We start from the raw sequence: 23,440 nt of genomic DNA, 5'->3' as shown, positions 1-23,440 counted from the left end.
CTACGACTGTCTCGTGATAATAATGTTAACGTTGTGACGCCTATGTCAAGGCCTTTAATGAACTCTCTTGTATGACGGTGTTGACCAACTGACAGTGCTGCTTTTCTGAATGCTGAAGGGCGGTTATAAAATTCTACGAACTGTTTTAGGGGACCGAAATTTTACGCTCGGACACAACTGAAGCTTGATCGAGGACGCTAAAGAGTTGCTGATGCACTTCAGTCATCCGCAAGGACTAAACATCAATTAGATTTTCTCAATTGTTTATTTCTCCGTCGTAGTATTTAATTCAATTTGGCTGCACTTCAACGGCGTTCGAGGAACAAAGCTGCATCGACTTTTTTCCTATATTCACGATACCTTCTTGTGCAGACTCAGCCTTATCAGAAAGGTTACTGTCAGTACATAGGCACTACAGATGAAGGACAGACGCATGTTTTTGAAGAAAGTCGTTGCCTGACAATGCTCTATCTTCCAGAGGAACCTCTGAACGCCGATGTGCAACGTTACGTGTTCGCTCGATTGCAGTATGGTCACGTCTTGTAGAGACCGTCTTGGCTGCACCATCGCCATCATCACGAAGAAGATCTGCAGTACCGTGAATGTAGTTCTTATAACGAAGACTAATTGTTCGAAAGGCGCCTGGTACGCAAAGTTACCCATCCAATTCGGAGTGATGGTCATGAACGCTAAGAAGCAGTGAAGCATCCATGCTCCACACACCCAGAGGAAAACTTCGAATGTACCGCAGAGGTCTTGCATCAAGAATGTATAGTGGTCCCATTGCTCCGTGAGCTTCACGAGCTCTTCGCGCGTGATGACCGCCTTAGCTACATCAATTTTCTCCGCAGTTTGTTCAAGCTTGTGTGACACAGCCCGGCACAAGAGTTCGAAGATGGACAGTACGAGGAACATGTGTACAAGACAAAGGACGCTTTCCACTGCGCGGAGAGAAAAGTACATAGATGTGGCACGAGACGCCCAGTAGAATATCACTCGTGCCGTGTACATGGATAGCACAGGGAGGCAAACTTCAAGTGCCACTATCATGCGCCATCCAAAGCACGAATTTCTTGCCCGCGGCGGCTGGCTGCTCTCGAGAAGTTGGCACAGGACCGCTTTGTTGGACCAAAATAAGTCAGCCGCAATGACGCCGATCAACGTGCCGGGCAGGGATTGGAACTTGTAATTGCCGACAGTCGGGATGCTGACAAATAAGCAACGGTTAATGCCTGGCACGACCAACTGTAACACTTGGTACACCAAGGAAAACTTGAGAATCACTAGCACGGTTGTCCCGCAAAGCAAGTCGCAGACGTTCCTGAATGTCCGTTGACCCTTCGGGAGCCACGGGATGCAGGGAAGGGCAAAGATTCTTGTCACTGATCCGTACACGGTGTTGTAGTGGGCAGTCAGAGTTCCCCTCTTGTACCGCTGGAAGTTCCATGAAGTACAGCCCTGAAGCAACGGGAAGAAAATTTGAAGCCCGCGGACGACAAGCGTTGCAGACTGCACTTGTTTGCGAACACTCAGAGGTTAAATCATTTCCGTGCATCGTGATCAAGAGCTCCAAACGTGCTGAAGACACTTTGTATGGAAGGGTACCGAGCATCTCATTGTTACGGGGTATTTGAAAGCTTGCCGTCGCCGGCGTCATTGACAAGGAGTCAACTCATATCACTTCAATCAGTCCTTCTATATATTTAATTGCCTCATCCACTAAAACGTTATGAAAGTCATATCAGGTCGCATACCTGTATTTCCACCTGGGATTCCAAATCGGCAGTCATGTTCCGACTAGAATAACCCAGGTGTCCTCGTGGCCCCTACGAAACCTTCAGCACGTCCAACGCTAAAATGGAACGAGAACGAGTGCGACAGTCACGTTCTTCGTCCTCTTCACTCTTATTCACCATAGGCAGTGGTTGACCTGCGGGTTGGTGCAGTCAGCCATGGAGTTTAAAAGGCGCAAGTTAGATTACATCTGTGAGGCACACTACCGTACCGACGACAGGAACCAGGTAGTAAGGGCTGTGCCACTGATGACACAGCTCTAACGGTGCCTTCTAGACGAGTTCTTTATTGAGCTTTCGGCGTTTCGTGGGAGCTTTCAGGGGGAGCTGTGCCGACATTCGTCTGGAAAGTCTTCGGAAAACCCAGGGAAAACCTGGGACAGCACAGCCTGTGACAGGATTCGACCCCGTGTCACCTCCCAGTCTCGCAGTGGAAAGCGATCATCCTAACCACTATTCCACGGTAGCTGGTCCGCACTACACTGAACAGAACTTAAGAAGGAACTATGTTTCGTTGCTTTCCGAGTCATAAGCAGGGATCGAAACCGGAACTGAGCCGAACCAAAACAATTTTTTTCTCGAGTTGAACCGAAGCGGAACTGAACCGAACCAAAATAATTTTTTCTCGAGTTGAACGGAACCGGAACTGAACCTTTGAAAAATTATTTCTCCGTGGGAAGAAGAAGAAGAAGAAGAAGAAACCCTCCCGCTTCCTCCCTCCCCTCTGCTATGGCTTCCTTCTACTAACATGTCACCGTGGGTCTCATGAGCCTCTAGAGATTACTCCGCACCAAACCCTGGCCAATCGCCCTGTGTGGCTGGTGGCCACTGTTCCTAGTGGTGGAAGAAGAAGAAGAAGAAGAAGAAGAAACGATGCAGGGAACACGGGCGAGGCGACGGTCACGAAGTGAACCATCGTTCCGTTCCAGGCGAGCTAGTCGGGTCGCAGACACCTCCAGACGTAAGCACGATAAGAAATACGCCTCATATAGAGTTAGCAAATGACGGTTTATTCACATCTTTCGTCACCCTTTCTCTCGCTCTGTAAGTGTTGTATGACGTCCCTTTTTCGCTGGCACTTGACGTCGCTGTATATTCTGCATTCCCCCTGTTTTGTTCTTTCAGTCGTGGACGAACAGTCTCAGCAATCTGCCACAGAAGAACCGAGGAAGTCTCTTGCCAAAACCGTGACTATCATCATAGGATGGGTCATAGGCTTGTCGTTTATCATCACACTTACCCTTTTTCTGACCGGCACATTCCAGCGTACGGTCAAACGCGACGACGTAAAGCCCAGCTGCAGAAGTAGGCAATGTCAAGAAGCCAATAACAGGTTTGAAAAGATGCTCGCCAAAAACAGTTCGGCTTGCGAAGATTTTTTTCAATATTCCTGCGGCGGATGGCTCAAGGCTGACTTGCTGGTCGACACGCCGGTCGACACGCCGCGGCGAACTTGGGATAACGACGTCTTGATCGCCCTCAACAGTACTTTTCATGAGTACGTACTTGGGAGTCCAGCGGAGGATGACCTCTACAACGTCATCAGCTTTTACAGGTCATGTCACGACTTTGTCAGGTACGGTGACACTACAGCTTGTGCATGTCGTAACACGCATACAGAAGGGATGCAGGAATAAGTGCTCGGCGTAGCTTGTGTCGCGTCACGCTCTGAGAAAAAGTAACTGGAGCTGCTAGTCTCAAAGATTGCAACTACTCCTTATTTTAGTCTCCGACTCTGAAACTCACTCCAGAGCACTAGAAAAAGTCCTTGAACTCCACAAAAGCTTCCCTGCGTAGTCCGAAAAGGGACTGACGGTTGTGGCAATGCAACCTAGCCCCCGCCCCCTTCCCGCCTTCCCATCAAAAAAACAACAAAAATCTAAATTTACTCAACTGGAACAAGTGTACTAGAAACGAAACGAACACAGAAAGGGACGATGAAAGATGAAAGTCACTGAAAATGTTAGCTAGCTGTAGAACTCGAACCCACATCTTCTGGATTGCCGGTCCAGGGCTCTACCAATTGAGCTAAGCTAACATGCCTACTCAGCGCCTTCCAGGGTGCGTCATCTGAAGGGACAAACCAGCCACTCTCTCTCACTCATCCTCCTTTCACTCTTACATTTTTGCTCACTCACACACACACATTCCTACGACGGGATCGACGCAGGCGGCAACTGTTGAAGATGAAAGAACTGATGTTCTGAGGCTGGAACAACATAGAAGGGACAAATACATACAAAGCCTCAATTTGCCTAAGAAATTAACGATAAAGGATGGAAGTCACTGAAAAGGTTAGCTAGCTGTAGGACTCGAACCCACATCTTCTGGATTGCCGGTCCAGGGCTCTACCAATTGAGCTAAGCTAACACGCCTTCTCAGCCCCTTCCAGGGTGCGTCATCTGAAGGGACAAACCAGCCACTCTCTCTCACTCATTCTTCTTTCACTCTTACATTTTTGCTCACTCATACACACATTCATACGACGGGATCGACGCGCAGGCGGCAACTGTTGTACATGAAAGAACTGATGTTCTGAGGCTGGAACAACATAGAAGGGACAAATACATACAAAGCCTCAATTTGCCTAAGAAGTTAACGATGAAGGATGAAAGTCTCTGAGAAGGTTAGCTAGCTGTAGGACTCGAACCCACATCGTCTGGATTGCCGGCAATCTTCTGGCAATCCAGAAGATGTGGGGGATTTTCAGTGACTTTCATCTTTCATCGTTAATTTCTTAGGCAAACTGAGGCTTTGTATGTATTTGTTCATTCTATGTTGTTCCAGCTTCAGAACATCAGTTCTTTCATGTTCAACAGAAAGGGACATTACGAGGCATACAATGACTCATGTCATAACGACCAACTACACGACAGCCTAACTTGAGACGTCTCCTTCAGTAGGCACAATCATTACCTTCATATACCGCAATTTATATACAGTTCTTGAAATTCCATTCATTAGCTGATTAGACGGCGCCTGGGTGACGGTGAACGGAGCGAAACCTGTCGTTCGGACCGAATATCCTACGCAATCGCTTGCGCCTCGCCTTACTGCGTTGCTCCAAGGCAGGAGCGGATCCACGATTTTTCTGAGGAGGGGTCCAGCCATGGACAGGCACGCTATACACGCGATGTAGGGCCAATTAAACGGTATATGTGAAGACAGAAACTCAGGAGGAAGTGAGGACATCCGGACCCTCCCTCTAGATCCGCCCTTGCTTCAAGGACTAGGACGTGTTGCTTAGAACGGCGGGAAGCGCCAGTGTTCCTGTGCAGGGAAACTTTATGGGGGGGCGTTATACTTGCCTTGTCGAACCACTTCCACAGGTCGATATTCTACGCTTCATGGACCGGTGTATCACGCCTATGCGACAATCACACTCACATAGCGCTGGGCTCCCCAGGAGGATTATCGTGTGAAGACATTGCGTGGAGTGCTTTTGATGCACGTAGAAGCATCTTATATTAGTCCCATTAGTTACATATCATCCACCGAAACTGGCGAAAAACGAAAGATAACCTCGTTGATATTGATGACGCGCTCCTTGCCTTTTTTACAGTAAAGAGGTGCCAATAGAGGTGCTCCAGCGCAGACTATTCCGCAGCATGGGCCTCCCTTCAAGCCCACCGTCCAAGACGTCATTGGACCTCTTTGACGACGTCGTACACATAAGCCTGAAAAACGGGATCGACACCTTGTTTTCCATTTCCGTCGTCGAATACAACGGGGAACCAATGTTTAAGGTAGCGCCCGGCAAGTCCATAGAAAAGAGACTCCTTCACAGCACAGAGCAGCAGGCCTATTACGACAACTACATGACCGACTTCATAGGAGCCATCAATAAAGCATACGGCGCACAAGCATGGGACAATATGTTGCATCTGGACTTGAACTTTCGATTCATCACAGATCTTCGAGGGGATGACTTAATTGAAGCGATTAACGTTACAAGTTTGCCAACAGTTCCCAACAAGATCACAATCGAACACTGGATCAATGCCATCAACCGTGGTGCAAATGTACAAAGACCGGAGCTCGGTAAGCAAGGCACAATCGTCGTGGAGAATGAGAAAGAAATACTAGCTATTATACAGCTTATATTCAACGAAAACCCAGCGGATTTGTGGCTCTACCTGATGCTGCAAATTTCTGTGACGCTGCTGCAATTTCGTTTTAATCCCTTAATTCCCCACCTGACCTGCATAAGGTTGTCACGCCAGCTCTTCCGTAACGATTTCCTTACTGCTGTTTCCAAGCTATACGTGGGAGAGTCTCGCATCAAGCACTTCCGAACATTTTACGAACGGGTGCGTGCGAAAGTGGTAGAGAGCCTGGCGTCTGCGAAATGGCTCGACCAGGTGAGCAGACAGGTAGCGACGAAGCAAGTGGAATCGGCGAAGTTGCTGACGGTTGCAGCGCAACCGCACTCGCCACAGCCTAATATGAGCTGGGACTTCATAAAGAATTACGTCAGTATGTTAGCCTTCCGCAAGAGGAGCATGAATGTGGACCTAGAACATAAGCTGTCTAGCGCGGACGTAGAAGTGACTGGTGAAGCAGAATTACTACCTGACGTTAATGTCATCACTGTACCCATTGCTTTCTTGATGCCGCCTGCCTACTTTGATGTCGATGACGATGACTTCGTCAACTACTCTGTTGTGGGAACCCGCCTGGTGGAGTTGATGACATTGGTCACTGCTGAAGACAAAGCGCTTGCTAACTGGGCTCCGCAGGTACGTCTTAGAACGGGGTTGACAGGTACACACTTACTGTCACCTGAAGACCCCTACTAGAACTTTCGATCATTTCCCTCCTGGCATTCCATACATAACCAGGGGCGGATCCAGGCCGTGGTTTTGGCGGAGGGGGTTCCCCACCCCCTGGATTCGCTACTGTACCTAATGTCCGTCATTTTACGTATTGCGCGTATTGTACTCTGAGTATGCATTCTGAGTATCCAACGTATCTTCCACCAGGCTTAACATAAAACAGCTATATAGCACGCGAATGTTGGACGATGTGGTAGACGTCTACGAATAGGGGGTGTTTTTCGTGTTCTGAGATTAACCGTGGAATTAATAGTCAACCGAACGTTCGGCGGGCTCATCATGCTGCCTTTGCAGCTTTTTTCAGTACACCGCCCATTGTACTGAATGGGAAATAACTAAAATGAAATTAACTGAAATGGTGCTGGTGAAAGGGCTTGCCGTTGTCGGCAAGGTGTGCAACGTCACGACTAATGCCCTGGGGGAATGTGCGTCCTGGGACGACTTCTAAGGGAACTGTGCTGACATATGTCTGAAAGCGTCTGAGGAAAACCCAGGAAATAATCCCAGACAGCACAGCCGGCACCGGGATTCGAACCCGGGTACCTCCCTGTCTCGACGTGATACGGACATCACGCTAACCACTGAACCACGCGAGCTGTTATGGATGGTTATGCTTACGGAGCGCGTTGTGAAGCCTACGTTTCTGTCGTTAGCCAATCATGAGCCAGCAAATTTTGAAGAAATCCCACGTGACTAACTGCTTGCGTGCGTTAAGTGCAGCGCTCTCAGGCGTGCTCTGGGAGAAAAAGCTCCTCCTCAAGCTCAGCGAAGCACGAAGGGCGTGTGGAGGCAGATTGAAGGAGCCTACTTGGTTCGCTCACAGTACACTTGAGAGTGCTGAAAACCTCGTCTGCTAACAAGGACACAGAAACAGAGCGCACGCCAAAGAGCTAACTCGAAATATTGAAACGAGACTATACATTGCACTTGCTTTATATGCATGGCAATGAATGATGCAACATCGGTTCATTCCATGTTTGTGTGCGGGGACTCCTTTGGGTCTCCTTAGAAGAAGATGCCACTGATGATTTTAAAGACAGTTTCACTTTCAGACACGAACTGATTTCGAGGAGAGAGCGACATGTTTCGGAGATCTTTTCTCTCAGCTGACGAATGGCACGGCGACGGACGCAGAGCAGAATTTCACCTACCAGAAGCAGCTCCTGTATTCTACCATCCGAGCCCTGTCCCTGACTGCGACTCTTGCCGATCTGCGGGATCGGAGAGCAACCGAATTGTTTTTCGGGCGATTCTGCCAATGGCGCTGCCGAATCGACTTCGACAAGGAACCGGCGCTATTGCCTGCTAGACCATTCTGCAATTTTGCCGTTCGAAACGTTCCACTTTTCTTCGAAACATTTAAATGTAATGCCATAGACATAATGCAACCGATCAAGGCATGCAAGGTTATGTAATGCAGAGGTTACACATGATAAACAATGACCATATAATATATATGATGTAGTACAAATGAGGTCTGGAAAGAATGCCCCCAGAAGGGGAGCTATAAGGAGGCGCAAAGGAGCTACGAGCGAAAAAAAATGGCTTGATGAGAAATGGCTTGTTGGGACCGGCTCTGGATGGACCCAGAAGAGGAGCTACTGGCGGAAAAAAAAAGTGTCACAGAAGCGTGGGCTCTTGGGCTAGTTGGTACATGATTACTGAAGAATTTAGCGCGAAAAGAGGAGACGATAAAAGGATGACACTGGCACAACGAACGCTACTCTCAAGAGCACGCATGCGCGCAGGAACCAGTAACAAACAGGTATGTCAGAAGGCTGAAGAAGAGAAACACTAGGAATGCTCAAGATTAGATATCTGAAGTCAGGGTGGCTAAGAACAAAGCAAAAATTCGAATTCTCTGTCCATTAGGCTGATGCTTCGCTGATGCGTGTGGAACCACCACTTCCTAGCTCTACCGCTTCAATGATTTCTCTTTCAAGCTGGACTTTGCACTGGGGATGGGAAATGCCACAGGAATGAAATGCAATGGAAAGGGAAATGTCATAGGAATGGAATGCAATGGAAAGGGAAATGTAATAGGAATGGAATGCAATGGAATGAGAAATATCATAGGAATGGAATGCAATAGAATGGGAAATGTCACAGGCATGGAATGCAGTGGAATGGGAAATGTCACAGGGTGATCCAATGGGTTGCCAGATGCGAAGGTGACCCTCGGGTAGGTTGTCAAGTCACCACTGGCAAATAGCAGCACAAAGTGGAAGACCGTTATTCAGGTTGCCACAGAACTGGTTTCTACCATCTTTCACGAACATCTGGGTATGCCTCTGAACGCTGGCTCCCCAAAATGCTTGAAACTAAGAATGATCATATGGTGTGTTGTCCTTGAGGTACAGACAGAGTACGTGGACGAGCAACGTGGTTTACTCCGGGTTCCTTGTCGCTGGCTTGTTCCAGCACCACTTCCCTGAAACCTATAGCACTCCGGTTTCCCCAACGATATCGGCCCTAAAATTTTCACCCGGTGTGATATCACTATCCCGAAGATTTGACTGAATTGGCGGCATCTCTAGGATTATAGCATAGCGATTGTTGTCACTTCCAGACTCTGACTCATCTGGGAAAGAAAGGGGAATGACAAAAGATGCTGTTGGGGAACCGGAGCTCGGTTTCCTGCGAGCCTTACTCGATATATGTTCCATTCTTTCTACGATTGGTCGATTGGTTCTGGACTCCCCCCCCCCCCGCCCCACACGCACACACAAAAAATAGTGTGCCCTGGTCTTAAGTCGTGTCAGTAGTTGACGGTGGCCTCGAGGGACAAACACGTCAACTGTCAGAGCTTGCTGCCAGTTGAAGCAGATCGAATAACTTGGTGTACTACCACTACGTGGTTTATCCGGGGAGTCCAGAACCTAAGTAGTATTCTTCTTCTTCTGGCACATAGGCGGACGAGATTAAAGATTAGACGAATAAAAGAATGAGCTTCCTTGTATACAGAGTCTTTGTTGTAGCATTGTTGTATCCAGTGCCAGTCAAGAGGTGTTGTTCCTTAACGACTACTTAACTTATGGTACTAAAAAAAAGCACGTGAAACGGTCATTGCTGTAATAATGCTGAAAACGCGACTGCTCTCGAGGACGATATTGCTAGTCGTTATAAAACTTCCGTTTCTGAACGCGCTAGTCACGAGACGAAAATGACATCAACGAACTGTAGAGCACGAGGAGTGCCGACCTAACGCCTACCGCTTTCATCGTGCTCATTTCGTCTCCGTCTTTTGAACCATGCAGTCTGCTTTGAAGCGCCGAAGGAAGAGTGAGGTGTCAATTCGAGCGAAGAGCGAGATTCACGATGCATCACCACGTACCACAAGGCGGCCCCTGGAGCCGACAGGACGAAGAGGTAAAACGCTACAGCGGCTCGATTCCCTGAGATTGGCACTTACAAATTGACTGACTTATTGACTGACTTTCAGCTTCCGTGTACTCCAGGAGGAGAAGCAGTGTTAGAGATCGTAAGTCATATAGGAATTGCATATAGGAACCTTTAAAGTGATGCGACTAACGGTTCTAATTTCCAGATTCTACGGCTTACTCCAGAAGGAAAAATAGTACTAGAGAAAGTAAGTCATCTTATTTCCAGTTGCTTACTCCAGAAAGGACACGCATTGCCAAAGATCATAACTGACTCGATAGAAGTAATGTACTTTGTGGCATGCAAGTGTGGCACATAGTGGTGACCAGAACGGTGCCAGTTTAATGATTTCAATAATACCAGGTAATATGGTACTGGATTGCATCCTACAAGAGTTATATAGCGGGACTGACCTGGAAGTAATTAGTATAGCGAGAATGAAATTATGGATGACTTACTTGTAATTACGAGAGTTTGTACGTCCTTCCCGTCCCTGTCATAGTACCCTAGTTCTGTGCAACAAGTTGTATCTACTACAGTCTGCATACGGCTATGTGAAATCCTCGCCCACGTCCTCATAAACGCCGTCAACAACAATCTTTGTGCACCCCTTTGCGGCATGCTGTCCTCGCCAATTGATTGACTGAAAAAGTGACCAATTTTTCTGTTCACGTCGCTTTTTGTTTTTCTTTTCTTCTATGCGTCTCTTACGGTGACTGCTACTGCGCGAAAACGTACGAACAGTTTCGGTGTCGTTACTTCGTTTTCGGCGTAATCGCCGACGTGCAGGGCCAGTTCCATAGTTTAGCTCCGTGTCACATCATCAATGTAAGCACCTGTTTTAGGCACCTTAAGTATTTGGCACTTCCAGTAAAAGATCTTGCTTTCTTTTTTGCAGGACAGACGAAACCTGGTGGTAAGCTACTATACTTAGCATAACATTCAACTGTCGCGATACCCCCTCATTCAATGACGCACACCTGTAAGACTTGGGCTGTACCAGAATTTGTATGTTTGTATCAGAAAATCTGCTGCGGTCTTAACAACGTAGATGATCGGACTTGTATGGTAGAACCGCTCGGACAGGGACGCGCGTGGCAGGGGCACACGCGTGGAAGCGCCGGCGTTCGTCCTTTCTGTCCCTGTCATAGTAGTAGTTCTGCGCAACAAGCTGTATATACTACAGTCCAGGTTCGACTACGTGAAATCCTCGCGCACGACCTCAACAACGCCTTCAAGAACAATCCTCGTGCACGCCTTTGCAGCGCGCTGTCCTCGTCGCCATTTCATAAAATGGTAACGGGGCATGCGCAAGACTGTGGCGTATCCTATCAGGACTCTAGCCATCGCCGTCTGCCATCACGTACGCACATGGTATCGGGTCGCATATTTTTGCGGTAAGAGGCAACATTTCGTGATCCTATTGAGCGGAAGGCTTTTTGATTGAAGATGATGTTCGCTCAGCAGTTACAAAGCAAAGTACAAGGGTTGAAGGGCGGGGTAAAATTTTGGCTTTCATGAGTTTCCGTGCAAACACAGCAGAAGTAGTCCAGTATTTGCTCGCTGCTCGAGTACAGAAACACCAGTAATAACCTTGTTCCAGCCCGTGATAACAGCTAAGTACCCCCAGGTACGATGTGGCATCCTGGACGCTCCATGACCGGACGCATGAAGGGATCATGCCCAATGAACCCTTTATGGAAAGATGAGACCGCACGCACATGGGTTTACGCCAGTGATTTCCCCAGAAATTCACTGCTGGGGGGTGCCTAGCTTTCAAGGGAGGGGGGGGGTGCTTGGTGAAGGTTCCAATTTTTCATAGACACGGAAGGAATCGTGGCACAATGGTGACATATCTGCACAGCTTTCCCGTTTTATTTGTACATGTTATTACATTAAAACACAGTACAGTAGAATACAGATTCATTATGAACGGCATTTCAACATTAAGATGCATAATCACGCGACCGGCAAAGAAAAAAGCCTAGCGCATTGTCTCACGAAGCTCAATGAACACCCAGCAACCAACGATGAAAACCTTAGACGAAAAAGGCAGAATACTTCGCTTGATTGAGTTGGGCGCAAATGGTTCTTGATGATCCACATTGAGTTTGCGTGCCCGCACGCATTTTTGCTCGTATATGCGCGGAATATATGCATTGAACCGTCACTTAAAAATGATTTTGGAGAAATGCATGGTACGATCATCTGCATGACTGTGGTCCTACAGCCCAAGTTTGACTGTACAGGATGTAATTCGCTGCGCCGGACTCACTACCAGAACGTGTTGGTGGCCGAGCTGGGTGGGGTTACCTGAGAAATTTCAGGGGGGGGGGGGGGGTTGCCAAAATGCAGGGAGGGTGTACACCCCCCCTGAGGGGGGTGTAGGGAAATCCCTGGTTTACGCCATTATTGAGAACCACTCCATTTCGCCAGTTAGCCGCACGGTGGTGCCAGCTCTTTCTGAAAAGGCGGATCGACTGATTGAAAAAACAGTCTTCACGTCGCTTTTTAATTTGCTCACGAAGGTTGTGACGGCGTGCGATTACAATCGGCTGAATTCGCTAGAAAGCCGGTTTCTTATCAGACAGCGCCAAAGACGGGGTGCTGACACGTGGACGTTCCAAATTCCGCTATCTTTCGGCCTCAACGATTTCTCTGGTGGTCTTATTCATACATCTTGCTATCACACTGTTTGGTTATGTGACTATCATAGTATATCAATCTGTAGGCTTGAGAAAAATTGCAGGCGGCATTACGGAACCAATAAATGCCGCGGAATTTCGAAGCGTACGCGCGCTAAGACTCTCACCGCATGAGTCCCTAATGTCCGCCATTTTTCAAACAAGGCGAGGTGAGGTCAACATGGCGCCATCAGATATGGGCTTCACATATGGCTGCAGGTTTATCTCTATTACCCTCTCTATCTCGTTGAGGGCCATTGCCACCTAGATAACAGAAGGCCTGGGCACCCTTTCGATGATGTCACACACCTAAACCGGCTGTCACACATTTTCATTGGGGGAGCTGTTCTCTTCTTCACGCTGGCTGTCGGTGAAGTCCCAACAGCGACAGTGGGGCCAAGTGCGTGACGTCAATTGAAAGAGCGCGTAGGCCTTCTGTCATCTAGGCGGCATTGGCCGGGCCAGTTGGCCAATTCCTATATTAAGCTGGAACCGCATTGCGCGTATCTCTGGTGGTGGCGGTGGTAGTAGGTAGGTAGTTCGTGGTGGTGGTAATAGTCTCTGCGCAAAATTTCACACGCAGACCCGGTTTCTAGCGCCTACTGGAGCGCGTCAGCAGCAGCTTGATATTTCACGTGGCAATCACAGCGTGGCATGCGGTTCTAGCTTTAGACCGTTCTACACACTGCGTATTTTCGTGTGACATTGTCTATGCAAGCGTCTGTATTTGGTACTGCTAGTAAAAGATATTTCGTTCTCTTTTGCAGGACAATCGAAATCTAGTGGTAAGATACTACTTAGCATAACATTCAACTGCCGCCGTACTCCTTCATTCAACGCATACCTGTAAGACGCTGTATTGGACGGTGGAGCAAGATTTGTCCTGTGCCATATCACTTGTACATACATGACTTTCTGTGAACGCCACAAATATGCTTTGCTCCTATACGCGGTAACACGCAGGGCTTGTTTGCCGTTATCTATCCAAGACGGTGTCGTTGAAACAGTACGTGCCAGTGTGAACTGTCCAACTTAATCCAAGCATTAGCGCACAGCTGTCGACGTCCTGCTTCCGCCAGCTCTTTCTACCATGCAACCCCGTAACGGAAGACTATTTCCAGCATCACTATAGCCACCTTTTGATGTGGAAGTGGCAGTTATCTTCCTTTCCTCACTTTCACCTCCACGCCCGTCATTATATATTTAGTATCGATAAAGTCGTCATCTTCAGTGACCCTCTTTTCATGTGTGGCTCAGTGTTGGGTGCTCACCGCCTGCTACAAGCTTACTTGAGCAGGCGGTGAGCTCCCGAACAAACAAACAAAAAAAAGAGGTACAGAGGTACTTAGGTACCTATACCAGCTGGTGAGTACCGAACTACCTGGTTTCTTTTATTTTTTTTTTTTCGATCAACAGAAAATGTTTCATTTTACCCGGAATGTCAAAGACACTCTTTCTTCTTTTTCAGAACAACCTAAGACAGAAGGTAAGACAGAAGGTAAGACAACGGTACAGCAACATTGTGTAATTAAGGAACTCAGCCTAACACTTCGTAGTGTCGTTGGGGCGTATTTCGTTGGACCGCCTATTCAAATTTATGATGTCGGCTGATGGTTTCCTATGCCACCACCCACATGCTTCAAGCGCCTCGATTAGCCCTACTGCATAGCACGACTAGCACGTCCAGGCTCTCGCTTAGTCTTGCAACCGTAAAATAGAGAACTGGATTGAGAGTTGGTTTTACTCGAAGAGACTCACACAGGTTCCTGGTGTGTTTCTGTTTCAGAACAACCCAAGACCGAAGGTGAGATATTTCGACGGTATTCAAGGCACGAACATTGACCATAAAAATCACTAAGCAAATATGTGTTATCGTTCGTAGAACAGAAGCCTGTGAACCGATGATCACGCAACGCAGGCTAGCGCATAGCCCTAGCAAATGTCTTTGCAAACGCGATACGACAGAATGCCTTAGCACTGGAATCAGTTTGGTTATGGCAAAATCGCTATTGTGATGGACCCTTGTACACCTCGAGACAAGCACGGCTATTCGCATGAAAACATGTGATTGCACAGTGCCGGACAAAAGTTTACGGAACACGCTCCTTCATCAGGAGTGACACGCTGCCTGCGTATCACGGACTTGCAAACAGGTGACTGGGTTACCTACGCATGTCTGTAAACCCGTATGGTCCTGTTCGCTGCTAGCGTGTCACTTTCCGTAAACTTTTGTCAAGCACCGTGCACACTATTCGCTGCGAGATCGACCTATAGGGGGCGGCACTGTCACCTTTCTAGTGTGGATAACACGTAGGCCGGTGTTCATTATTCCTTTCCGTAATCCTTGTGTATATGTTCACCGGAATATTACTTGTGCCGCTATGGTACGGTACTGTTCGGTTCCCCAATGCTCTACTGCACTGAATGCGGAGTAAACGTATAAAAGCAGACGACGCGTCCACACTACGGTAGTTCTCCGTTCTCCGCAGGGCGCCGACACCGTTCAATCTCGGAGCGAATAACAATGGGGTCTCACATATTGTACTTTCCTTACTTTCAGAACAACCCAAGGTCGCAGGTAAGATATTAGAATGTTTTCGAACGGCGTAGGGTACTCTAGGGTACTAGGATACTACAGCGCTTTGGAGCACCAAATGAAATAAGGGTCGTCACTGCGCTTTGCGAGAAACACTGTTCTGGGCATGGGAGTGCGTTTGCGCCTACTAGACATTAGTCTAGGAGGGCTCCCCAATACTCTGAATGAGGCATTGAAATAACCCTAATAAACGCAAACAATTCATCTTCCTCAGCCTCCTTCTTCAGCTTCCAATTCCTTCTAGTAGTAGCAGTAGGTACAGCTCCGGTCAAACTTAATAACAACACTGGAAAAAATGTGGTCTCGTTCCCCAGCGCGATTACAGCAACCCTTGGGCCCATGAGGAAATCTTAATTGAACACAAGGGTTTTGTTCACTTAATATTCCCTCAGTGCCCCAAGGGTAGCTGTTCTCGAGCTGGGAAATGAGACCACATTTTTTTCCAGTGTTATGTTCAGGTTGACCGGAGCTGTACTACGCGCGTTCGAACGCGCCCGACAAGGAAGATCGTGACCTAGAGTCGTAAACCTTTATTACGTGTCACTAATTCGACATTCACCTTCAACGCACTTAGCAAATCGATCATGAGATCCGACGTCTGCTCTCTGAAATGCGCTTCGGCTGCTCCTTTCAAGCTTCTTTCAGGTTTGGAAGGGGACAAAAAACGATACTGATGGGGAAAAAATCCGGAGAGTACGGCGGATGTTCAATGCATTCAAATCGCGTATCCTTCAGAACCTACATTGTCTTGCCTGCCGTTTGCGAGCTGGTGCACAGTCCCGCCAAAGGAGATCGCCCTTCCGCAGATTCTCACGCCGTTTTTCTTCCAAAGCCTCCGCCAGATCAAACTACATTCAGTATGCTGCTTTAACTGTTTCACCCTTCTGAAGATAGTCGTCGAAACACTGTAGAGTATTATAGGTAGAGCCCGGATTTTTAGGCAAGAAAAAACGTTGTGTTAGGCGCCTACATAAAAGGCCCTAATAATCCCGATTTAGGCACTAAATGTGGCATTATATGCACTGTAAATTGGCATTTTTTTTTGTCTGTGCCACTGGAAGTGCAAAATCGAAGTGAAGAACAATACCGTAAATAGGATTTGCCGACACTTTTCAGAAGGACTTGTCGCAGCCAGAAAGCTGGCAGTATGCGAGATGGCCTTCGAGTACCGAAAGCTTTACCGTTCCGTAAATTTCTTAATTCCTTAATTTTTTAAAGTGGGACTCCGCAACAAAACCACCACAAAGATTGTGACATAGCAGTAACCCTTGGGGTGTCAGGAACATACATACGAAATATCGTTTATTCGAACGAATTATTACGAAGTGAGCGCTTTGCCTCTGTGAAGCAAGAGGGCGCTGAAAGCAACACTGCTGACGTCATCCGGCATGGAAAATGCAAGCTTCGTAGCGTTCGTAGCAGACTACAATGCTGGGTGACGTCATGCATCTTCCTCTGGGCGAACCGCTGTGCGCTTTGCATTTTGGCTTCGGTTTGGTATTGTCATCTTTTAGGAATTACTGTATAAGTGTTTAAATTCGCGGGCTCAATAATTCGCGAATTTGTGAGAAGCCAGGATCAGGCAATTATTCGCGGAACCTTAAATTCGCGGTACCGTGCTGCGTCCACCCTGCATCTTAGGGGCCATCCACCTTGAACTTCCTGGAAGAAGCTAATAAAAGGTATCACAACTGGGTAACTCGTTCGATTTGTCTTCCTTTTGAGCACTTCTGACTGCAAGGGATGCGATTAGGGGGTTTTACTCGGCTCGTATCTGTGCCATTGCCCAATTGCCCTGTCTGCCGTCATCCTGTCATCGCACCGAGCAGGTGCGGTTGGCACTTGGTAGTGATGCGACAACTTTTGCAAAGGTCTATACGCGTGGCAGAGTGCATACGCGCTTGCTGGATGATCCAGGCTTACAAGGAACCGGAATCACGGGAGGCTTACATCCGCGCGGGATTCGTACGTCAAGGCGGGACTACAGGCGAACTGAACACTTTGCGAGGCAATGCAGTGTAACAGCGTAAGAAACTCCGTATACATAAGTTGCCTCAGTGTCCTGGATCAAATTTCTTACATATTTCTTTCACGTATTTTTCTGTCATTGGTTCGAATATTTCGCGGGACTTTAAATTCGCGAAAAAAGGGCGTTCGGGAATTTCGCGAAAAATAGGTCCTCGCGAAAATTACTACTTATACAGTAATTACTCGTACAAAATGAATGCGAATGTTGCATTCGGTATCAAGAGTGTTCGGTATGACGCTCACCTCATTTTTTTCGAATCCTTGCGAAGTCTCCCTTTAAGCCCCGCCCTCTAGATTTCGCTAGCTAGCAAATACGGGAGATCAAGATGGGAATTCGAGTTGCGGGCTCGAGTGCTATACAGCTGGCTAACCTTTTCAGTGACTTCCCTCTTTCATCATTATGGGGGATCAAGTTTGCTCACAATGGACAGGGCATGACTTTCGCTCGTGTGACTTGCTGGCACTGACTGCACGCGAGAAGGGCAGCTTCCCCAGGTTTCCAAACTGTAGGGATTGTACCTACCAGCTTACGTCACATCCCTCCCCAGCATTTTACCTTGTGTCAAATTCGTTGCAAAAAGAGACAGAAGGAAACTAAAAAGCTATCTTAGACGCAAACAGTCAACTGTTCTAGATTTAAAGAAAACCGTTACGAAACGTGCCAATGTTTTATGATAGCGACCCACGCAGCAATAAAATTCTGGTAGGGAGAGAAAGAACAAGCGACTGTACATACCAGTACTTCCGATAGCGATGGTTTCAAGGACATGCTTCGCTCGTGTGAATACACAGAACCCAACGCGGGCGACCTCTTTCAATGAAAGCTGGAAGTCGCCGAAAAGGTTAGCCAGCTGTAGGACTCTTCTGCCACATCTTCTGGATTTCCGGTCCAGGGCTCTACCAATGGACCATTTCCGACAACGCGTATGCGCATGCCCAGCCCTTGAGTCCGCCATCTTTGAGCGGAAAACATCGCCATGGACCCACCTGCGGGCGACTGTCATGTTCATTGTGGGGAGATAATCGGTTTCAAGGTTACGCGGACGTTTGTGGTCTGGTAATGAGTACAAAGCGCTTTCACTCTTTCCGCATTCTTCTTCCAATCTTTTCTTGCTACTTTCCCATGCAACATACGTGCCAGTTCGTAAAGCGTCACCATTATTGGGGGGAAAGACACGGCGTTCGACATTTCGCCGCCAGGGGCGACGCGAATATGGAAAAGGTCCAGTGAGCTAAGCGAACACACCTCACCAACGACTTCCAAGGGCGCATCATCGGAAGGGACAAATCAACCACTCTCTCTCACTCATCCCCCCTTTCACTCTTACATTTTTCTCACTCATACACACAATCATATGGCGGGATCCGCGCAAGCGGCAACTGTTGAACATGAGAGAACTGATGTTCGAGGCTGGAACAACATAGAAACATTCATAGGAAGGGAGTTGCCTCAGGACAAGCCGCCGATATTTCGAACAGAGACTGTTCTTCTTCTGGGCGAAACATTCATGTTTCTTTTGTCGGATGTTGTGACTATACTATAGCTGACTACTACTGACTATGCTGACTACAATGCTGAACACGGTATGCTATTACAGTGAGCTTAAAGATCATAAAGCAGCAGTTCCATCTTCCGACGTCAGTCTCCCACGGAGAGTTTGCGCACTAAGCAGAATGAAGAACCGCGTGACACGCGTACAATATTCTTAAGGCCTGAACCACTCCTCGCAGACGGAGATGCCAAGCCAACCCAACAACCGGCACCAGAAGAGGCAGCAACGCGGCCCCGCTCCAAAGCCGTCATTATCGGAGGTGGCGTTACCCTCTTACTCTGCGTCATCGTCCTTACAATCTTGTTCTCCGGCAAGCTAATAAATATGTTTAAATCTGAGGAACGTCACAGCTGCCAGAGCACCCAATGCATAGAAGCCAACAAGTTCTCGGAGTTAATGCGCGCCCAGGGAGTCTCGCCTTGCAAAGACTTCTTTCAATACTCTTGTGGTGGTTGGCTGAAGAAGCACTTCGAAGCCCAGACAACGAAAGGAGCTTTGAAACATGATCTCATGGCAAGCCTAAACAAGACCTTCCACCGATACAAGCTTGGGGAAGCGAAGAAAGACACGTTTTTCAACGTCGTTACTTTCTACAGGACTTGCTATAAGCTGAACACGTAAGTTGAGATATGTGAGTTGTGTAAAGCCCGAATTCCATAACAAGCGACATGCGGCAGATACACGCGAGAAGCGACAAAATCTACGTCACTGCCGCCACACGAGCGTCAAAAAAGCTTTGTCGCGGCTGAATATTTCTGCATCTACTCCCAGTAGATATTTTGTAGCATGTCGCAGAGTTCGTTGCCTGTTTGACAAAACCAGCTAGATTTGGCGGCGTGAAACAAGAACTGAACGCGTGGGCAAGGGAAAGGGTGGAGAGGGCAACCAACAAAAGTAGCAGACGAAGAAGTGGGCGTGGCGTTGGGAACTTCAACCACTGCGTTTACGGCGAATATTACATAGCACCTTCGGTACAAGTTCTCCTCGTTTTGACGAATGAAATACTATTTTTGATATATTTATGGCAATTTACAATTTAGCTCGAATAAAATAAGCATTGCTTCTCCAAAAACATCGTTTCTCGGCGACGAAATGTCGCTGCTCAGATGGACCAGGAAGTCGCGCCATGACCAGACGCGACAGCGACAAATTCTGCAGCGCGTCGCGTGTCGCTTGTTCGAGTCAGTGCCTAACGTAGACCTGTAAACGCCCAAGCAACAGCATATAATCGTTTATTCTCTTCATTCTTACCGCGTACCAATCCAGCGTGTTATGTGCTGCTCGAAGGCAGCTGCTTCCTTATAGCTTGCTTTCTTATGGCCAATTCGACTAGTCAATCTGAAGCGAGCACCCAAAGAGCCCTATAGAGAGCAACGGACGAAGTCCGGAATGGAGGGACATAGTCCCTCGGGAGGGACGCCCCGGCCAGGAGGCTGGCGAGATTCGTTGCCCACACCCGGGTAGCTCGGCTGCTCGTTGCTGCTCTGCCTTGCAAAATTCGAAGGTAACATGTAGGGCTTCATTGGAGCGCCGCAAGAAAGAGCGCTCCGTTGCGGTACGATTGAATCTCAAACAACTAGTGACTCATGCGATTCCAACCGGATCGACCACTGGAACAAGCCTTCTCCACCATGAAGCAAAAAAGAAAGAAAAACGCTCCAGATCGGCTAGTCGACTTTAGTAGTGTTAGTACATCGTACGCTATTGCCTTTGCGTACGTAAGGCCGCTAGCGTACGATGTACTAGAACTCTCTACTGTCGCTTTACCGATGGTTGTCACGACGCACGCAACGTTTCTCTTACAGTAAGGAACAGCCAACGGAGCTCCTGAAACAAAAAACCTTCCAGGGCCTGGGTTTCTCCCGTAACAGTATAATCAATTACAGTCTCGGTGTCTTCACCAAAATGGTGCAAATGACGTTATCGAAAGGAATCGACACCTTCCTCTCAATCTTCATAGTAGATAACCGAGGTTCTGCCGCTATCTGGATCGAGCCTGGAATATCAATGCAAACAAAGCTCATGTTCGACCAAGAAGAGAGCACTCGCAAGTATTTCGAGAAGTACGTTTGTGACTTCATCAAGTCTATCGACGCAACGATGGGTAAGCCCGAGTGTCACAAAGTGTTGAGTTTGGACGACCAATTCTACGAGATATCTGGAGAAAAGGAAGGAAAAGTCACCTTTCCAGAAGTTATGGATGTCGCCGACCTACCCACTGTCACCAAGAAGCTGGCCGTTAAAGATTGGATCGATACAGTTAATACCAATATCGAGGTCAGTAGAATGAAGCTGCACGAGCATAAGGCTATTATAATAAAGGGCTTCGGACTCATAAAGAATATCGTAAACTTCATCTTCTCTGGAGATCCGCGAGCAATGTCACTTTACCTAGTGATGCGAGCGTCGGCAAACCTGCTGCAGTCGCACTTCAACCGAAAAGCAGTTCCTTACTATACCTGTGTGATGATAACCTTCGAGACGCTGGACAGCGATTTTGTTACCTTCGTTGCCGACAAACACGTAGGCTTGTCCCAGATCAGTAAATTTCAAAAATTTTTTGACCACATCCGCGCTGAACTGATGGAGAGCTTGGCTGCAAGTAAATTGTTCGACGAAACCACCCGAGCAGCTGCACAGAAACGTCTGGGGGCAATTAAGTTGAAGACTATCAGTCCTGAAACAAAAGGGTTGCTGACGGATGCTCCAAATATGACGGCCCTATTTATGATAAACTACGCTGAAATGCTGGCTTATCGTCGACAAAAAAGCAACAAATACCCCGTGCCAGACGAACACCGCAAGGAGGTGCGCCGACAACATCAACTTTTGGCAGGCGTCCTGGCCGAAGAAGTACAGTTTCTGCCAAAGAACAACTTGATCATTGCGCCAGTAGGATTCATGGTGCCCCCCGTGTTCTACGAGACAGAGGAAGACTCCTTCATCAATTACGCGTCCATGGGGGTCACCTTCTCCGAAGTTCTTATCAAGGCAATTCTTAGGGACGAAAAAGGTGCGGTGCCGTCCTGGTGGTCTCAACAGGTAAGCTTCCGTCTGATTTTCTCTCCGCCGTATTGAGTCTGGTGTGGGTACAACTACGAGGGATAGATGCTGAGATTATTTGTGGCCCGTCCCGTCCTGGATATTCCGAAATGCATCCATCAGAGAGCTGCCGAAAAAATCACCCTGGAATATCCATTCGGGGACACCGTCCAATCACACAGATCAACACAACATACTTTATTGGCTGTTTAAAGGTTTCAGTTAAAACATTGTTGCGCTCCGGTCTGCTGCCAGCGGACAGCTGATTGTCACACTTTTTCATTCGAAATGATAGGTCCCTTGAGGGTCCCAAAACGCCATGTGTTTTCTTGACTGTTTCTAAACTGTTTCATTTGTTGTGCTGCCGGTGTGCATCTTGTTTTCGGAATAGGCCATAGTAAGTACCCCAGTTAGAGTGCATTTGTGAGCCAGCGACAAAGTGATCTGGCGCTCATGCCTATGGCAAAACGCTTTCAATGGCTGTGTATAATGCCTAAGCAACGAAAACTGCCGTGAATGCAACTGTGACGAAAGGCAGAACCTTGAAAGTGCTTGTGTTAAGTGTTGTGGTTTGTGTGCCAATGTCGTTACATAACTGTGCAGAAGACTATAACTGCATTCTAATCACACTTACCCGCTTTGCCTGTCCGGCTTTGCGCGTTTCGGGGATGTCCGTTGCTCCCATTTGGTATACTTTCGCGCTCAGCAGTAGTTGTGCCACTGACCAATCCTGCGTGAATCTTCTTGTCCAGTCCCTAACTGCGATGAAGAAGAGCATGGCGTGTTACCTGGGCCAGTATTCCAAGCTCAGAGGTCATGAAGTGGAAGGGAATTCTTACCTGAATTGGATCGTGTTCTCGACGGTGCGTGCTATGGTCCTGACTGCTTCCCTGACTGATCTTCCGGACCAGCACGCCAAAGAGTTGTTCTTTGGACGTTCCTGCCAGATTCACTGTCGAGAGGACTATGATACTAATACCACGCAACTGTCAGCAAGGTCACTGTGCCATATAGCGATGCAAAATCTTCCTGCTTTCTTTGAAACATTTCAATGCGCTAAAAACGATGCGATGTGGCCTGCAAAGACTTGCGAGACTATGTAATAAAATTACGCCACTTTCGCAGCAATGGCTTTGTTGTCGTATGACTGTCCCGTGATGTAACGGACGCAGTAGAGCAGGACGCCTGCATGCCAGGACACCTTCGCGGTCGCTTAGCAACGAAGACACTACCGAAACACCTGGGAAGACTGTACGCTGTCGCCTTTGCGTGCGTAAGAGATAGCGCAATGCGAAAGGCTCTTTGTATTCTGCGCGTGCGCAGAGACATACGATACTAAACGATACGATATACTAAAACTGAGGGGGTGGGTTCGAATCCCACCACACACTGTGCTGCCCTCTTTCCATCTGTCTGCGTCTCTACGCCGCTCCTGGCCACAGTTGCTTCGCGGCGCTAACGCAGTTTTACTACACTTACTACACAACTTTAAATGTGGGAGAGGGTGAACGCCCCCCCCCCCCCCCCG

General features: G+C 47.9%; 3 protein-coding genes and 1 non-coding gene across 6 annotated transcripts; 2 read left to right on the top strand and 2 right to left on the bottom strand.

The window, feature by feature from the left end:
- Positions 1–23: 23 nt before the first annotated feature.
- On the bottom strand, positions 24–1,907 carry LOC135399946 (uncharacterized). Its single transcript, XM_064631682.1, has 2 exons — positions 1,755–1,907; positions 24–1,458 (listed from the first exon to the last, which is right to left on the bottom strand). Exons 1-2 carry the CDS (start codon positions 1,788–1,790, stop codon positions 352–354), a joined length of 1,143 nt encoding a protein of 380 aa, XP_064487752.1. The 5' UTR covers positions 1,791–1,907; the 3' UTR covers positions 24–351.
- Positions 1,908–2,504: 597 nt separating this feature from the next.
- On the top strand, positions 2,505–8,083 carry LOC135399945 (uncharacterized). Of its 2 annotated transcripts, none has more exons than XM_064631680.1 (4): positions 2,505–2,754; positions 2,919–3,369; positions 5,356–6,532; positions 7,681–8,083. In XM_064631680.1, exons 1-4 carry the CDS (start codon positions 2,667–2,669, stop codon positions 8,041–8,043), a joined length of 2,079 nt encoding a protein of 692 aa, XP_064487750.1. In that variant the 5' UTR covers positions 2,505–2,666; the 3' UTR covers positions 8,044–8,083. The 2 variants fall into 2 exon arrangements, with proteins under 2 accessions (XP_064487750.1, XP_064487751.1); XM_064631681.1 differs by lacking the exon at positions 2,505–2,754 and adding an exon at positions 2,777–2,837.
- On the bottom strand, positions 4,091–4,163 carry Trnaa-ggc (transfer RNA alanine (anticodon GGC)). Its single transcript has one exon. It is a non-coding gene; the product is annotated as a tRNA-Ala (tRNA).
- A 1,639-nt stretch (positions 8,084–9,722) lies between the features above and the next one.
- Positions 9,723–23,034, top strand: LOC135401285 (membrane metallo-endopeptidase-like 1). Of its 2 annotated transcripts, XM_064633582.1 has the most exons (11): positions 9,723–9,997; positions 10,071–10,109; positions 10,176–10,217; positions 10,908–10,925; positions 13,461–13,478; positions 14,162–14,191; positions 14,480–14,497; positions 15,254–15,271; positions 19,049–19,487; positions 20,676–21,912; positions 22,665–23,034. In XM_064633582.1, the coding sequence occupies exons 1-11, from the start codon at positions 9,880–9,882 to the stop codon at positions 23,013–23,015; spliced, it is 2,328 nt and encodes a 775-aa protein (XP_064489652.1). In that variant the 5' UTR covers positions 9,723–9,879; the 3' UTR covers positions 23,016–23,034. The 2 variants fall into 2 exon arrangements, with proteins under 2 accessions (XP_064489652.1, XP_064489653.1); XM_064633583.1 differs by lacking the exons at positions 9,723–9,997; positions 10,071–10,109; positions 10,176–10,217; positions 10,908–10,925 and having other exon boundaries at positions 13,460–13,478; positions 13,657–14,191.
- Positions 23,035–23,440: the final 406 nt, after the last annotated feature.

The sequence above is a fragment of the Ornithodoros turicata genome, chromosome 7 (assembly GCF_037126465.1).
Source record: "Ornithodoros turicata isolate Travis chromosome 7, ASM3712646v1, whole genome shotgun sequence".
Taxonomy (NCBI): domain Eukaryota; kingdom Metazoa; phylum Arthropoda; class Arachnida; order Ixodida; family Argasidae; genus Ornithodoros; species Ornithodoros turicata.
The sequence above is the reverse complement of the archived record's forward strand: the minus strand, read 5'-3'. Positions and strand labels throughout refer to the sequence as shown.

Bases quoted from the DNA above. Each gene is read 5' to 3' on its own strand.
- LOC135399946 (XM_064631682.1), bottom strand. From the start codon at position 1,790: ATGACTGCCGATTTGGAATCCCAGGTGGAAATACAG. The intron at 1,459-1,754 runs GTATGCGACCTG...CCGTTGCTTCAG, and splicing joins AATCCCAGGTGGAAATACAG to GGCTGTACTTCATGGAACTT.
- LOC135399945 (XM_064631680.1), top strand. From the start codon at position 2,667: ATGCAGGGAACACGGGCGAGGCGACGGTCACGAAGTGAACCATCGTTC. The intron at 2,755-2,918 runs GTAAGCACGATA...TTGTTCTTTCAG, and splicing joins GGTCGCAGACACCTCCAGAC to TCGTGGACGAACAGTCTCAG. The intron at 6,533-7,680 runs GTACGTCTTAGA...TTTCACTTTCAG, and splicing joins TTGCTAACTGGGCTCCGCAG to ACACGAACTGATTTCGAGGA.
- LOC135401285 (XM_064633582.1), top strand. From the start codon at position 9,880: ATGCAGTCTGCTTTGAAGCGCCGAAGGAAGAGTGAGGTGTCAATTCGA. The intron at 19,488-20,675 runs GTAAGTTGAGAT...TTTCTCTTACAG, and splicing joins ACTTGCTATAAGCTGAACAC to TAAGGAACAGCCAACGGAGC. The intron at 21,913-22,664 runs GTAAGCTTCCGT...CTTCTTGTCCAG, and splicing joins CGTCCTGGTGGTCTCAACAG to TCCCTAACTGCGATGAAGAA.